This window comes from Gallus gallus, chromosome 27, assembly GCF_016699485.2.
Source record: "Gallus gallus isolate bGalGal1 chromosome 27, bGalGal1.mat.broiler.GRCg7b, whole genome shotgun sequence".
In the NCBI taxonomy this organism is placed as follows: Eukaryota; Metazoa; Chordata; class Aves; order Galliformes; family Phasianidae; genus Gallus; species Gallus gallus.
The window spans coordinates 1,237,041-1,253,763 of NC_052558.1; the positions used below are offsets into that span (position 1 = coordinate 1,237,041).

Here is a 16,723-nt window from a genome sequence, read left to right on the forward strand (position 1 = left end):
CCACAGTGGCTCCAGGCACGGGGTGGTGCTATGGGGTGGGCAGGAGAACCCCCAGACCCACTGCTGGGGAGGGAGAGGTAGGGGAATGCTATGGGGCAGGGGCACTCATCATGGAGGTCCCCAATGGGGTTTTGTCCCCTCTTGGTGTCCCATCATGGCCCCACGTGTGGGGTGGTGCTGTGGGGCGGACGATACCGATCCCGGGGGTCTGCAATGGGGTCGGTCCTCTGCTGGGGTCCCACTACGGCTCCGGGCGGTGCTGTGGGGTGGATGGATGGAGGTAACCCCACCCCACTGCTGGGGGAGGGGAGGGCGGTGTGACGCCGCTCCTATGGGGCTCCAATGGGGTTTGTGCCCTCGTGGGGGTCCCATCATGGCCCCAGGAGTGGGGTGGTGGGCAATGATCCCGGAGGTCTCCAATGGGGTTTTGTCCCCTCCAGGGGTGGGTCCCGCTGTGGTCCCCAGTGTGGGGCGGGGCTATGGGGTAGATGGGGTCACCCTCAGCCCCATTGCTGGGGAAGGAGAGAGGCGGGGGAACGCAGCACGGAAGGGTGGATGGCACTGATCCGGGGGGTCCCCAATGGGGTTTTGTCCCCTCGTGGGGATCCCATCGCAACCCCCGCTGTGGGGTGGTTCTATGGGGTGGGTGGGGGGACCCCCAATCCCACTGCTGGGGAAGGAAAGGTGTTGGGAAACGGAGGCCGGAGGGGGGGGGGTCAGCGACCCCGGGGGTCCCCAATGGGGTCCGTCCCCTCGTGGGGTCCCAATACGGCGCAGCTGTGGGGTGGGGCTGTGGGGTGGGTGCCGACCCCACTCTGAGTCGGGGAGGGGCGGCCCCAGAGAACACCAAACGAACGTCCATCATTCTCACACCGAACTGACAGGAAAATAAAACTCTCTTTGCGGCCCCAGAAGGGCCGGGGGTTAAAAGGGTGGCAGAGCAGCTCTGCCCCATAAGGCACAACGCCCCGCGCTGCCACCCGGCGCTCCCTGCAAAACCCCACACCCAAAAAAGCCCCGAGCTCACCCAGCACAGCTCACACAGCCCTCGGGTCCGGGCCCCACTGACGGCAGCTGCCCCCATAGCCCACCCCACTGCACAGCACGTGAGCCCCCGGTGCCATGTGGGGGACGTTGGGGCGCTGGTAGTGGGGGACGGCACCGATCCCGGTGGGTGGCATTGCACAGCCCCGTGTTCCCTTGGCACGTCTGACCCCAAAGTGTGGGGAGCCCCCGTCCCCGTGTCCCCCTGGGGATGGAGAGACCAAAACCCCAAAGGGATGGGGACGGAGAAACCCCAAAGGGATGGGGACTGCAGGCCCCGGGGAGCCCCCACCTCCGTATCCCCACATCCCCACACCCCCCAGGGACACCCAAACCCGTCACAGTGTCACTGCGTCCCATCGGTGGGGTGTTGGTAGGGGACGGCTGCAGCCCCACAGCCCCCTCTGCTCATCCGCCCCCCGTTGGCCGTGGGCTCTCCGGGTGACCCCACGGCTGCTGGGCTGACACCCCGTTGTGCACCGCCTCCCGCTGCTTTTGGGGCTGGTGGGGACCTCATCCGCCGCCGCCTTTGGGATGGCTGCAGGCTCTATGGGATCGGCCCCCGCGCTGCCTTCCTCCCCGTCCTCCTCCTCCTCCTCCTCCTCCTCGCGCTCCTGCCGGTACCGCCGCCGGCGCTCGCAGCGCGGACAGGACGCGGTGCTGCCGTAGCACTCCCGGTGGAAAACAGTTTTGCAGTCTTTGCACCTGGGAAAAGAACAAAGGACGCGCCGTGGTTTGGGCGCCTGCAGCTCGGGGTGCCCCTCGGCCCCATTGCCGGAGCCAGGGGTGCAGCCGCAGCCCCCCAACCCCGAGCTGCCCCGAAGCCCAACGCCGCCAGGACGCCGACGGCCGCCAACGAGAGCCGCAGAGCCAAAGGCTGAGCAAAGGAACGGAGCGGCGCTGCCGGCGGAGCTCCTCTCCCTGCAGCGCACAGCGGCCGCTCTGCACGCCGGGCTCAGCGCCGCGGGCAAAGCCCACCTGGCCGTGGAGTCCAGCTGGAAGGGGAAGATGATGTCGCTGCCGCCGCAGATCTGGCAGATGAAGCCGCGCTGCGTGCACAGATCGCAGCTGTAGACGTGGTGGGACGCGAAGTGGGTCAGGGAGAGCAGGAAGGGCTCGAAGGCGCCGTCGGAGATCTGCAGAGCGCGGATGGGGTCATCCTCTGCAGACAAAGAGTCCCCCACGGCCTCGGCAGCCCCGTGTGCCCGCGTGGGGCTCACGGCTTTGGGGTCAGTGATATTCAGCTGCAGAACGCACTGAGCGCCATTTGGGGCGCAGTTCTGTGTGGTGCAGCAGTGTTGGGGCACACGGGGGTGAAATGGTTCTCCTGGAGCTCCTGGAGCACGAGGTCCCCCCAACCCATCCCATCTCACCCCAATCCACTCCAGTCTCACCCACCCCAACCCGATCCCATCCAAATCCCACTCTACCCCACCCATCCCAGTCCCCTCCCATCCCCGTCCCATCCCAATCCCATCCAACCACAGCACCATCCCAATTAACCCCACCCTCACACCCCTCAACCCACTCCAATCCATTCCATCCCAACCCCATCCCACCTCAACACCATCCCAAAAAAATCCCAACCCAATCCCATCCCAACCCAATCCCATTTCATCCCATTCCCACTCAACCCATTCCACCCCAATGCAATCCCAACCCACCCCCACTCAACCCACTCCATCCTGATCCATCCCACTCCAACCCAACCTCATTCAACTCCATCCATCCCATCCCATCCCATCCCATCCCATCCCATCCCATCCCATCCCATCCCATCCCATCCCACCCCAACCAATCCCAACACAACCCCATCCAACAACCCATCCCATTCCCATACCACTCAACCCACCCCATCCCACTCCAACCAAACTCCATCCCATCCCATCCCATCCCATCCCACTCCAATCCAACCTCTCAACTCCACCCATCCCATCCCAACCTCATCCCACCTCAACGCAAACCCACCCCAATCCCATCCCAACCAATCCCATTTCAACCCCACTCCATCCCACCCCCTTCCCAACCCACCCCACCCCATTCCAACCCACCCCATCCCACCCCACCCCACCCCACCCCACCCCACCCCATGATTTTAGCCCCTAAGCTGTGGTGATGACAGGAAGCGAAGAGGAGCGGAGCGCTGTGAAATCTGCTGCTGGAGAAGGGTCCCATTGGACGCAGCCCCTCCAGGGGGGCACCCACCAGCACGGCACGGGGTGCTCACCTGCTGCAGGTCGGCCACGCTGTACTTGTGGGGACACTCCAGGAGGTAGTTCCTGTGATCGAGGCTGTAAATAAGCACAGAGAGGAGCTCGGTGGGAGCTTCCCACATCCCGGAGGGGTGAGGAAGAGCCCAGGGGATGAAGGCTCCGGGTGACCGCAAAGCTGACACCGTGCCAAGCAAACGCATCGCAGATCCTGCCATTGAGAATTGTTTGGGAGCGTTTCAAAAGGGGGAAAAGAAATCTCTCATCTGTTTGCCCAGGTGTTTCCTGTCCAACCCCAGCCAGGAAAGCGCTTCCTCCGGCCCATCTCCACGCGCCGCCCCACAGACACACGGGGAGCTTCCTCCAGCAGAAACAGAGGGGAAAACCGACCCACATCCCATGGGAATGGCTCCCGGCACTCAGGGGGGGGGTCAGGAACAGCGTGGTTTGGTGGGGGCAGGACAGGGGGGCATGGCTTCCAAATGAGAGAGAGACTGAGCTTGGCTGTGGGGGGGAAGTTCTGTGGTTCTGTGATCTCTGAAGTCCCTACAAACCCAACCATGCTGTGATTCCACGGCTCTACCATCTCTGAGGTCCCTACAAACCCAACCATGCTGTGATTCCACAGCTCTACCATCTCTGAGGTCCCTACAAACCCAACCATGCTCTGATTCCACAGCTCTACCATCTCTGAGGTCCCTTCCAACCCAACCATGCTCTGATTCCACAGCTCTACCATCTCTGACGTCCCTACAAACCCAACCATGCTGTGATTCCACGGCTCTACCATCTCTGAGGTCCGTTCCAACCCAACCATGCTGTGATTCCACGGCTCTACCATCTCTGAGGTCCCTTCCAACACAACCATGCTGTGATTCCATGGCTCTACCACCTCTGAGGTCCCTTCCAACCCAACTGCACCCCAATTCCGTAACTCTGCAATCTTTAAGGTCCCTTCTGATCCAACCATGCTGTGATTCCATAATCCTACAACCTCTAAGGTCCCTTCCAACCCCACCACGGCAGCAACGGTGACAGACGGCGCAGGGTGACACCCCGCAGCACTCGGGGTGCTCACCGCTTGCTCAGCTCCTTCAGGGCCCCGCTGCGGCACACACTCAGGTAATCCCCCAGCAGCTTCAGCTGCTCCCGGCTCCGGCGGATGCGCCTCATCCTCTCCACGTGGTCATAGAGGCTCTCGTTGACCAACTTGAGATCAATCAGTGGCTGCTTACAGATCTGGGTGAGGAACTTCAGCGCCTGACGGCAAACCTAGGGCAGAGAGAGGGCGAGGGTCACCCAGAGGGACCCCCAGGACCACCCCCAGGCACGGCTCCATCCTTCTCACCCCTCTCTTGCTCAGGTCCCAGTTGTGGATGAGGCGTGAGGGGATGACCGTCTCGTCGTCCCGGTGGCAGCTGTCGCAGTAGTAGAGCCCGGAGTAGGCACAGAGTTTGGGTTTGGCGAAGGAGAAGCCGATCTGCCTGGAGCAGCCTTTGGGGAGCAGAGAACAGGAGGTGAAAGGGGACCCCTTGGCCTGGGGGGAAGATGTGGGGTGAGACATGGGGCAGGAAAACCTGGGAACGGGGTGGACATTGGGTAAAGCATGGGCCAGGGGGCTCGGGGTTAAGTTAGACCATGACTGACCAACTTCATACACAAGGCATCGTGATCATTCCTGAACCCATCCCACTTTTAATCCATAAATTATTTAGATGATCTTCAGGGTCCCTTCCAACCCAATCCTACTCAACACAACTCAACCCAACTTAACCATTCCATGGTTCTATGATCCCTAAGGTCCCTTCCAACTCAACCCTACTCAACCCAACCCAACCCTACTCAACACAACTCAACCATTCCATGGTTCTACGATCATTAAGCTCCCTGCCAACCCAACCCTACTCAATCCAACCTAACAATTCCATGATTCTGTGATCATTAAGGTCCCTTCCAACCCAACCATGCTGCATTCCATGGTTCTATGATCTTTGAGGTCCCTTCCAAACTGTGCTGTTCTATGACTATGGGTTTAAAGTGTTTGTTTATTCCCCCTGCCCTTCTTTTGGGACATCACAGCAGTGTAGGGCACAACCTACATTCCACCCGCCCACCCCATCGCCTGGGGATGGGAGAAGCAAACACTGAGGTGTTTGCAGCCAGGGGAACCTGGCTCAGCTCCTGGGGGAGAGCTACAGTGCTCTGAACAGCTGCTCCATCTGAACGGAGTCGTGAAGACAGGAAAACTCTGGGTGCTATTTTTAATGGGTTCACTTCTCTAAAACAACCCAGACGGCGTCGGTGGGTCTGTGTCTGCCCCAGGAAGAGCCAGGGCCACCCCATCACCCTCCAGAAAGCTTCAACATTCACTTATTTGCAATCTGCAGTGCACTGCCGACGTTTTATGGAGCTCGGGTGTTGCATATCAAAAAAAGAAGCCTACATTTCTTCTCCTACCCTGGCACACTGGGAAACCACTCCTGTCCTAACGGGTGTCAGGGCTGGAAGGCAGCAGACACCTAAGGAAATGCAAAGCAAAGAAACGGGGAAGGGAGATGGGTGTCCTCAGTTTGCTGCTTCCCTCTGTTGGAAGGTGGAAGAACACAGCCTGGGGGGAAGGTAGAGACCGAAAAATGGAAAATATGGAAAAAAGATTAAGGAAGAACCTGCTGGAGGGGATGAGAAACACAACTGAAGCATGAGAAAAGCTGAAGCTTAATTATCTTAGCGAGGTACAGAAGAAATTATAGCTCCCAGAGAGGTCAGTGGGTGTTATGCCATTAAACCAGGAGGCGGTGGAAGGTCACGCGAGTGCTGCACGAACCAGCTGTCACACCCAGAGCAGCCTTACTGGAAAAACTGCCCTGCTCCACGGGATTGCCTTTGAGCATGACTTCCCTGTGGGCTGTGGGCACTGGATGCCCACCATGGGGGTCCATCAGCTCCAAATGAGGTTGCTTACAGCCAACCTTTTGCCTACACTGCAGATCTCTTGGGCAGCACCCCAGCAGAGCATGGTTTGATGCGTTGGGTGAGATGGGGACGGAGATTCGGTGCTGGGGGATTCTCCGTGTGCCAAAGACAGCACAGAATTTGGGGTTGAAGCCCAACAGAGGGGCAACACCACAACCTCGTTAACCTGAATGAACACAATGCAGAGCTGGGTTCCTCACTGCAAACCAGCCCCATCTACCTGCGCAGATGAAGCTCTGCGAGTCCAGCCCCTTCTCCACGGGGATGGCCACCAGGTACTGCAACAAGAAGCCGTTCTCCTTCACCATGCTCTTCAGCAGCACCTGGGAATGGCCGTCCAAGCCGCCCCCCAGGGTCAGTGCCTCCTCGGCTCCCTCCAGGTAGGAGCCCAGCACCGCTCGCACCAGCTCCCTCCATGCCGCAGCCTCCTGCGCGCTCTCGGCCCGCAGTTTCAGCACAGCTTTGGAGGTGATCACCTTGAAGAAGGAGGGTCCCCCCAGGCTGGTGTCGGGGAGGATGTCCTGGATCGTCTCTATGCCATAGCTGTTGCTCAAGATTTTGTCGTTGTTCCGCACTTTAAAGCACTTCAAGGTTTCCAGTGAGAGGGAAAATATAAAAGGGACCCACGTCTTATCTACGTCCGCGTACAGAATGGACTCCTTGATGGCATCCAGCTCTGCTTTGTGGGATAAAGTCCAGTCCAAGCCGTTCCCAGGTGCTTCATACTGGAGCGGAGCAGAGGGCTCACAGCCATCCCCACCGTCCTCGGGGTACTCCAGCGTCTCCCACTCCTCCTCCTCCAGCTGCGGGCGGACCTTGCGCAGCGCCTCGCGGATCCGATCCAGCCAGTCCTCAGCCTCGTCCCGGGAAGGAGCCCTCAGGCAGAGCTTTTTCCCCAGGAACACCAGCTCGAAGCGTCCATCCGAATGCGTCAGCGCCAGCGACTCGCAGCGCAGCAGGGAAAAGCTCTCCACGCAGATGCGGTCCTCGTGGTCCAGGAAGAGCCGGAGCTCCAGCGGCGACAGCTCGCAGGAGAACTCCTTCCAGATGCCCATGGCCCCGCGCCGCTCCAGGCTGCCCAGCTTCAGGAGTCCCCGAAATGGGTTGGAGAGACCTTGGGGGAAAAGGGGGCGGCTCAGTGGGAGCCGAAGGGGGGAGGGAGGAGAGCCAGGAGGCGGCTCACAGCGTGCAAACACAGGCACCGAGGCTTCGGTGGAATAGGGGATGGGGATCCCGCTGGGAGATGGGATGGGGATCCTGGTGGAATATGGGAGGGGGAACAGATCCCAGTGGAATATGAGACAGGGAGCAGACCCTGGTGGAACGTGAGATGGGGATCCCAGTGGAATATGGGATGGGGAGTGGATCCTGGTGGAATACGGAAGGGGATTCCAGTGGAATAAGGGACAGGGCAGGAGTCTGCTGGGCCCCATCACGGTCCATAGGCTCTTGGTTTTGAGGCTAAGGATGAGAGGGAGGGTGTAAAGGAAATCTGTGCTGCACGGGGACAGCGGCACCCGGAGCATCCCATCCCCTCTCACGCGTCCCAGCAGTGCCCCATGGGCTCAGCAGTGCCACGGGAGCACCACCCGTGGGGCTTTCAGCACTGCCAGCACTCAGCAATGCACTGCTCCCAAACGGACCCACAGCAGTGCCATGGGGCACACGTACCCATCTGCCGGCGATGCACGACGCTGAAGCCCTTCTGCTCTCGCTCGGGGGACAGCCTGGGGCCCTGGGAGGGCGGTGGGGACGGCCTTTCCAAATCCAAAGCACTGAGCAGCCCCGAGGTCGGGCCCTCCCCGGCCCCATCCGGCACAAAGCCGTTGGGATCAGCTGGGATTTCATCGCTCTCCCCTGCTGAAGGTCTGTAGAAATCGTCTTCTGAGATCCAACTCTTCCTATTCTGTTATAAAAGGGATGCAACAGATCCAAATATCCATCAACCAACTCAAACACACACAGCCACCGTGACCCCGTGCACACCCGGCGCAGCCATCCGGGCTGCTTGGGCACATCCAGGCTGTGTGCTGCAGTGCAGGGACACGAAATGTGCAGATGTGGCATATGGGGACGTGGTTTGGTGGGCGTGGGGGGAAGGATTTGGGTGGATGGATGGATTTGGAGATCTTGGAGGTCTTCTCCAGCCTGAATGATTCTACATGTGGGCAGAGTGGGATGGGTTGGGGTTGGCCTTGGAGATCTCCAGCCTGGATGATGGGCACAGTGGGATGGGTTGGAGTTGGACTTGGGGATCCTGGAGGTCTTTTCCAACCTTAACAACTCAGAGAATGAGCACGGTGGGATGGGTGCACCTCCAAGATCCCCAAGTCCAACCCCAACCCATCCCCACCATGGAATCATTCAGGTTGGAGAAGACCTCCAAGATCATCAAATCCAACCGTCCTTTCCATCCTGAATGACTCTGTAAGTGGGCACAGTGGGGATGGGTTGGGGTTGGATTTGGAGATCTTGGAGGTCTTTTCCAACCTTCACAGTTCTGTGATTCTACTCGGTGATGCGACCCAGCAGGCACGGTGGGGATGGGCTGATGGTTGGATGTTAGAGGCCTTTTCCAATCTTACTGACTCTCTATGATTCTATCTCCCTGATAAACCCGGCTGCTGCCTGGCCCTCCTCTCCACACCACTTTCTGGTTTTGCTGGAGTGGAGCAAAGTGCAATGCACGGTGCCCTCCGACTGCTGAGGGGTTCGGCTGCAAAGGAGTGGTGGGATTTGAGAGCACAGAAACACACTCAGGTTGGTTCTGTCCCCCTACGCCACAGAGGGGCTCAGGAGGAGGAGTGCATCCCTGCAGCACCCACGTGCAGTAACGTTGGTCCCCACCAGGACCGGCCCCCCCTTTGCCTGCCAAGAGCATTTAATCCCAACCACAAACAAAACCATGGTGGGAACGGGCAGCAAAGAGGTGTTGGAAGGCCCTGTTTTACCCCGGGATGAGGAATGCAGGTTGCTCCGTGAGTCATGCCAGAGCAGGAGGGGGTTTCCTGTTGACACCGTATGTTATCCATAGATTAGTCAGGCTGGCCCCAAGCCAGGAGGAAGCGGTGGAGACGGGAGAGCTGGGAAAGAGCCAAAGGAACGCGGACCCGAAGGAGAGATGCTCAGGGGGGTGGGAAGTGCATCCCCAGCACGCGGGCACTCATTGTGCTGGGGGGTGCCTGCTCAGACCCAGCATCCCCAGGATGGCTCAGTGGGATCCGGGAGGCTGGGAATGGATTTGGGCATTATTTACACCAGAAGTGCTGCTGGCAGCTCTGGAGATGAGTGCTTCGAGCCCAGCAATGCTGCCACCCGCCTCACCACCCCTCCCCATTAGCCAGGAAGGATGAGACGAGGATCCTCTGAGCTGTGACACCTACCGAGCAGCCCGGCAGCGGGGAGCAGAGGAATTTGGCAGCAGGGCTGCGCACCACGCGGCCCTCCTTCCCCCCATCCACGCGCCGTGGGGTCGGGATGCTGTCCTCCTCCTGGGGAGCAGCGCAGGCATCAGCTGGTGGGGGGGAAGGCGGTGGGTGGGTGTCCTCGGGGGGCGGCGGGGAGCAGCCCAGCACGGCCGGGATGAGCTGCTCCGATGGGGCACCGAAACTCGGCTCAGCTTTCCTGAACTCGGAGAGCACCCTTTGAAGAGAAGCAGCAGTGAGCATCGCCCTGCTGGTGGCACGTCAAGCAGAAAGCAGGGTGTGCGCCCTCAGGGCAAAGGATGCCCTCCCTAACGATGTGAGGGGATTTTAATTAGCTTACAGGGTGAGCTAAAGGAGGCCAGCTGCTGCCAAACAGCCGTGTTCTCGGTAGCTGTTAGCAGGCACTCCCATGGCCCCAGCTCAGCACAGCACGCTCCGACCAAACCGGGGCCGGGCTGAGAACCGAGTCACGAGTTCTGCACCAGGATTATCATCCCTGCCCAGCGCCACAAGCAGGTGACGGCGCTGAGAGCAAAGGCAAGAGCAGAGCTCTAAGCCATGGGAAACAGCTGAGCAATTAGCAGCGTCAGCTTCAAGTGCTCCAAAGCTCCTAATGAGCCTGGGCTGAGCTGCGGCCAAAACACGCTTAAAGAAACCGTCGTGCTGCTTCTTTTTGCCTTTCAGGCTGCTCCCAAGGGGAAAACTCGTTAAACAGAGAGAGCCAGCGGGGAGGAAATGAGAGGTGTGGAGGAGGGACTCACTCTTGCAGTGACCTGTCCAGGTCCTCGGCCGTGGCCGTGCCCAGGTCGGAGTCGCAGGACAGCGGCTCATCGCCGCGCTCGGGGCTGCGGGCGCAGTGGGGCTGCACGCTGTCAGAGCCCAGGCTGGAGGACAGCTGTGACGAACCCGTGGTGTTCAGGCTCAGCGAGGACGACGTCCGCTTGGGTTTGTCGCCCGCCTTGCAGATGGGCAGCGCCGGGGGTTGGATTTCAATCTCATCAGAGCCCGAAGATTGGGAGATGGAACCCAGAGACGCTTTTCTTTGAGGTTCGGCCGCCGGGGGCTCCAGCAGCTCGGATACGGGGCACAGCCCTGAGAGGGACAGCGGGGTGACCGTCCACTCGTTGAGCACCGCCGACTTGTAGGACAGCTGGAAGGTGAGGGACGACAAGCCCTGCAGGTAGCTCAGGAGGAATTCACACTCCTCGGCGTCCAGGAGCAGCGCTGTGGGTTGGTAGAACTCGGGCAGGCGGGAGCGCTCGCGCAGCAGCAGCTTCAGGTAGCACTCCACCAACCCATCGTTCAGAGCCAGCCTCAGCCAGGCCCGGCAGCGGCCCACGTCCGTGGTGATGAAAATGAGTTGTTCCAGCTCCGAGATGATGTTCCTGGGGGGGTGAGGGGAAGAAAAAATTCAGTGGGATGTGAGGGATGTGAGGGATGCGCTCCCACAGCGCTGCGCTACAGGAGGTGGTGCTGATAGGTCGTGGTTTCCTATGGGGAAACAGCTTCTGAATTCCCCCTACAGCAAACATATCGGGTTCAGCCCTTCTGGCTGGAGGCATCTCCCCTGCTTCCATTGGGGGAAGGGAGGGGAAAACCCGTTGGTATCACCCATCGGTGCCCACCATGCATCTGAGCGCCGCAGCGAGGCAGAAGGAACGCAGGAGCGCCGTGTGAAGCTCTCCAGCCACCCTCACTGCCCTCATTTTGGCTGCTTTTCCCCCGAGCCCTGCCTGCCCCCACCTCACTGCTGGGAAAAACACAACAGGTTTGTTGTCTTTGAGAGGCAGAGGAAAACCACCTTCAGAGGGCACGAAACCATCCTGCACGGAACCGAAGCGCTCTCACCATCCGCTCGTGAGCAGCTGATGGGGCCAGGGGGGATCTCAGACCTCTCTGTGTATGGGATGTCATTTGGGGGGGTGGGGGGGGGAACACCACCAGGTGCCCCCCAGCAGCGCTCTGCCCTCCTACGCACACTTTTCGGGACCCAACACCCTCTGAGATGGCACAGCTTGAGCTGAAGGGCGCAGAGCACGGCCAGCTGGCCGTCCCCCCCATCTCAGAGGGCAGAAAAACGGGCATGGGAACACACCGGTGTGTGATGCCCTTCAGCAGGGCCCAGAAGACGGGCTGGGGGAGAGGCAGCCGGCCGCCTGCTTTCCTCCCTTTGCCCCCCGCCTCCGTCCTGATGTGCTTCGCCTTCAGCCCGTGCACAAAGACGGCCTCCAGGGCACAGCACAGCGTGTTGGCGTTCCCATCATCGCTGGTCACCACCGCATCCGAGGAGACGTACTGCTTCTGCAGGGCCTTGATGGAGCTCACCAGCTGCTTCTTGATCAGCTGCAGACAGGGAGGTGCAGGGTTAGGTTGTAGGGTCAGGGAAAAAGGCAGCGATGGGGACACCATTTGCAAGCATGCAAGCAACAGGGGTGCAAGCAACTGGGATGCTGAGCTGCAAGATATGGGGACACTGGGCTGTAAGCAACTGGGATGGTGGGCTGCAAGCAACAGGGATAGTGGGCTGCAAGCAACTGGGACCCAAATCTGCAAGCAACCAGGATGCTGAGCTGCAAGGGGTGCTGGGCTGCAAGCAACTGGGACACTGGGCTGCAAGCTATGGGGAAGGCAAGCTGCAAGCAACTGGGATGCTGGGCTGAAGGTTTGGGGATGCTGAGCTGCAAGTAACTGGGACACTGGGATGCAAGCAACGAAGAAGCTGAGCTGCAAGCTGTGGGGACGCTGGGCTGCAAGCAACCAGGATGCACGGCTGCAGGCAACTGGGATGCTGGGCTGCAAGCTATGGGGATGCCAAGCTGCCAAGCTCATCCAGAGGCACCGAGCAGCTCCTGCCCAATCCACGTGCTCTGCAGATGCTGCCAATGAGCACTGGAGCTGACCCAGCCGAGCTGGGCACTCACTCTTTTGGCATCAGAGTCCACCTGGCTTTTGTAAATGAGTCATGGATGCCAACTGCCCGTCCCACAGCTCATGTTTTGGGGCTCGTTGGGTTTCTGGGCTTTTAGAGTGCACAGCGCTTCTACAGACAGCAAAGCTCTGCCTTTCCCAGCTGAACGTTTGCTTGCAGTGAATTCTCAGCCCTGAATGTTTTGCCAGCACCCAAACGAGGTTTGCAGCCGTAGCTGAAGGCCACGTGCCCTAACCCTGCAGTGCAGCCCCGAGCTGCCCCTGATCTCTCAGCACACAGCGACAGAGTGCAAACAAAGCTGTGTTTGCTGCAGGGGGATGAGATGCACACAGCACTGCTGCCCCCCCAGCAGAGGGGCTGAGCGCCGTGCCCACGTCCCGCAGGGTCTGTGTGTCCCACATGCAGCTACAGAGGGGTGTAAGCACCACCCGAGAGCACCACCACATCCCAGCAGTGCCCGGGGGGTCCCTGGTGTGTGCTGGAGGGTTGGGAGCACAGCTCACCTGGATGACTTCCTTGGGGTCATCGGCGTGGCTCGAATGCATCTCAGCTGCTGCTCCCACCCGCGGTCACATGTCACCTGTGGGGGACACGGCAGCGTCAGTCGGACGGAGGGCACTTTGGGGCTCCCAATGCAGTTTGCAGCTGCTGCAGCCGGGGTGGGGGGACGCTCCAGCACTGCCCCACTCCTGGCAGCACAGAAACCCCACAGAGCATCCGGACTGCACCCTGTGGAGCTGTGGACGGCACCTGGCTGCGCCCGGAGGTGTGGGAGCAAAGCAGCATCTCAGCTCAGCTGCCCCCCGGCTCAGCTCCATCCCCACTCATCGGCCTTTGGGCCCACGGGCAGCTCCAGGAGCAGCACAAAGCACTGCGAAGAGCCACGGAGCTCAGAGAGGAACCGTTCCCCCAATGCGGGAGCGCTCGCTGTGGCTGCGCTGTGGAAGCAGAGGGCAGAGCCCCAGCAGGGCTTTGGTTTGCCTGGCTGCTCCCATCCCATCGGCTCGCACAGCAAAGGGCAGTCGCGGAGGGGGCCCAAACTCTGAGCATCCCAAATCCCGAGCGAGGACACCAAGCCCAGGGAAGGACCTCACATTCAAAGGGAGACCCCCAAATCCCAGGCAACAACTCCGAATCCCAAGCAAGAACCCTAAATCCCAGGAAAAACACCCAAATCCCACAAAAGAACCCCAAATCCCAAACAACAACTCCAAATCCCAAGCAAGACCTCCAAATCCTGAACCAGAACCCCAAATCCCACGAAAGAACCCCAGATCTCAAGCAGGAGCCCCAAATCCAAAGGAAGAACCTCAGATTCCAAGCAAGAACCCCGAATCCCAGCCCGAGCAGCCCCATACAGCCCCCTGACCACCACCCCCCCCCCGCAGCCAGAGTTCAACAGCCGATCTCATAGGAAAGGAAACTGTTTTCACCACCGCTCATCACGAGGTTTCCCCTTAGGGTTGCAACACCGGCCCACGGGAGAGCAGCACTTGCAGAACCCCCGACCCCACACCGCCCTTCTGCGGGGCCGTGAGGTCCCGGCAGCGCACCCCGCATCGCCCGCCCCGCTGTCCCCAACGAGCAGTGCCAGCAGCAGCTCTGCAGGGCTGGAGGTTGGCGGAGGACGGAGCTCAGTGCTCCCAGCAGCACAACCGGCCCGACCTGTCTGCCCCAGCACCGCCAGCTCAGCCACAGCACCCGGGGCTGCTCCTCCCCGCCGGACGCAGCGCTGCGGAAGGCACTGCGTGGGGTGGAGGTGTGAACTCACGGCTGAGGATCGGCGCTGCCTCCCCGCAGTCCCCACCCCGAACAGCTCGAGGTGACAGAGGGGAATAGGACAGAGAGCGGTGCGGTCACCCGGCGAGCAGCAGAGCCGTGCGCTCACAGTGGCTCTCTGGGTCGGTCCGCTCCGTCCCGGAGCTCCGCGCTCTCCCGCTGAGTTCCAAACAGCCCCCGACCAGCAGCACATTGCAGGTGGAAAACACCGAGCAGCGCCGTGCCGCTGAGTCAGGGCTGCGAAGGGAACGACTCATTTTCCAAGCATGAGAGCAGCGCTGCTCACCGCCCGTGCTGGGATAGGATGGGCAGTGCTGGGATGGGCAGTGCTGGGATGGGCAGTGCTGGGATGGGCAGTGCCTGCAGGAGGGCGCTCAGCCCGCCCCAAAGGCCCCAGACACCCCCAGGACACCCCCGGCTCGCAGCTGTGGGACCTCAGCTCTGACCCCATCTCCCTCCCAGCACCGTGCCGTTTCCCAGCAGGGCGATGCGCTGATGCCAAACTGCTGCAGGGCCGTCACCCCACTGCCGTGGGCTGAGCTGTGCCTGCAGCAGCCGGGTGTTCCACACGGAGCCTTTGGCTGCAGGACGGCGCTTCTCAGGGCTGTCACAGCGAGGGGAGGCAGCGGCCCTTTGGATCAGGGGCTGCTGTTGGGGAGGGCGGCACTGAGAGCACAGAGCGGAGCTCCTCGTGGCCGCACCGATCCACGTCAGCACGGCAGGAACAGAATTCACCACACGGTGGGAATGGGGCGCAGCGCAGCCTGGAACGATGTCAGCCCCAATGGGGGAAATGGGACCTGCGGGGTGGGGGCGACACGGCCCCAGCAGAGGGCACAGGGCCTGCAGGGCACGAGGCTGTACCAGCATGGGGACACACAGCCCATGGGCCACGGCGCTGCGGCAGCCCCACTGCGGGCAATGGGTCCATAAGGCCTACATCAGCCCCACTGCGGGCAATGGGTCTATAGGGCCTATATCAGCCCCACTGCAGGCAATGGGACTTCAGGGCCTACATCAGCCCTACTGTGGGCAATGGGTCTATAGGGCCTACATGAGCCCCACAGCAGGCAAGAGGTCTATAGGGCCTACATCAGCCCCACTGCAGGCAATGGGTCTATAGGGCCTATATCAGCCCCACTGTGGGCAATGGGACCTCAGGGCCTACATCAGCCCCACAGCGGGCAATGGGTCCATAAGGCCTACATGAGCCCCACAGCGGGCAATGGGTCCATAAGGCCTACATGAGCCCCACTGCGGGTAATGGGACCTCAGGGCCTACGTGAGCCCCACTGCGGGCACCGGGCCTGCGGAGCACGAGGCCCGTATGAGCCCCGCCGCGGGCACAGCGTCCATAGGGCCCCCGTCAGCCCCGCCGCGGGCACGCAGAAGTCCCGAGGCCTACGGCGGCCCCACCGGGCGCAGCGCGGCCCCGCGGCTCTCCTCCTGCCGGGCCCTCCGCCGCCGGGCCCCGTTACGAGGCCCGACCCCGCGGCGTTGCGGCGCGGCGCTGCAGCCCCCTATCCCGGCCCGCTCCCCCCGCGCGGCCCCGCCCGCCGCTGCCGCTCACCGCCTGCGCGCCCCGGCCGGGAAACCCGGAAGTGGCGGCCGCGCGCCCCGCCTCCTCGTGACGTCATCACGCAGAGGGCGGCGCCGAGCGGGGAGGCCACGCCCACTGCGCGGGGTGGGGGCGGGGCCAGGCGCGGGGGCGCGCGTGGTCGGGTGCGCGTGCACGTGGGGGAGCGCGGGCGGAGCGTCGGCGGGGGGTACGGAGCGGTGTGCGCGCACAGACACGGACACGCGTACCCCTATGGGGGCACACAGAGCCACGCGTGTACTACGCGTGGATTCACAGCAGACACACGTTTACCCACACGTGCACACCGACCCACACACGTGTCCGTCTGTGCGCACACGTGAGCCCACACGTGCACCACAATGTTAACACACGCAGACCCACACTGTGCCCACGTGGGCACATTCACATCCACGTATGTGGCCATATGTGCACACACAGACCCATATGTGTCCATATGTGCACACACAGACCCACACACGTACCCATAGGTGCACACACAGACCCATACGTGTCCCAATATGTGCACACAGACCCACATGTGTCCATATGTGCACACATGGACCCACACATGTACCCATACGTGCACACACAGACCCATATGTGTTCATATGTGCACACAGACCCAGACATGTACCCATAGGTGCACACACTGGCCCACATATATGTCCATATGTGCACATACAGACCCATATGTGCCCATATGTGCACACAGACCCACACATGTATCCATATGTGCACACACAGACCCACATGTGTCCCAATATGTGCACACAGACCCACACAC

The 16,723-nt window shown here is 61.1% G+C and overlaps 1 protein-coding gene across 1 annotated transcript; it reads right to left on the bottom strand.

Annotated features, from left to right (window-relative positions):
* Positions 1 to 878: 878 nt before the first annotated feature.
* On the bottom strand, positions 879 to 15,967 carry PLEKHM1 (pleckstrin homology and RUN domain containing M1). Its single transcript, NM_001030924.2, is given in 13 exon segments — positions 879 to 1,603; positions 1,605 to 1,749; positions 2,023 to 2,180; positions 3,272 to 3,335; positions 4,333 to 4,526; positions 4,603 to 4,748; positions 6,448 to 7,341; positions 7,899 to 8,133; positions 9,611 to 9,869; positions 10,414 to 11,037; positions 11,748 to 11,995; positions 13,085 to 13,161; positions 15,931 to 15,967. Coding segments are annotated over 12 exon segments (3,021 nt in total). The 5' UTR covers positions 13,127 to 13,161; positions 15,931 to 15,967; the 3' UTR covers positions 879 to 1,591.
* Between the last annotated feature and the right edge of the window lie 756 nt (positions 15,968 to 16,723).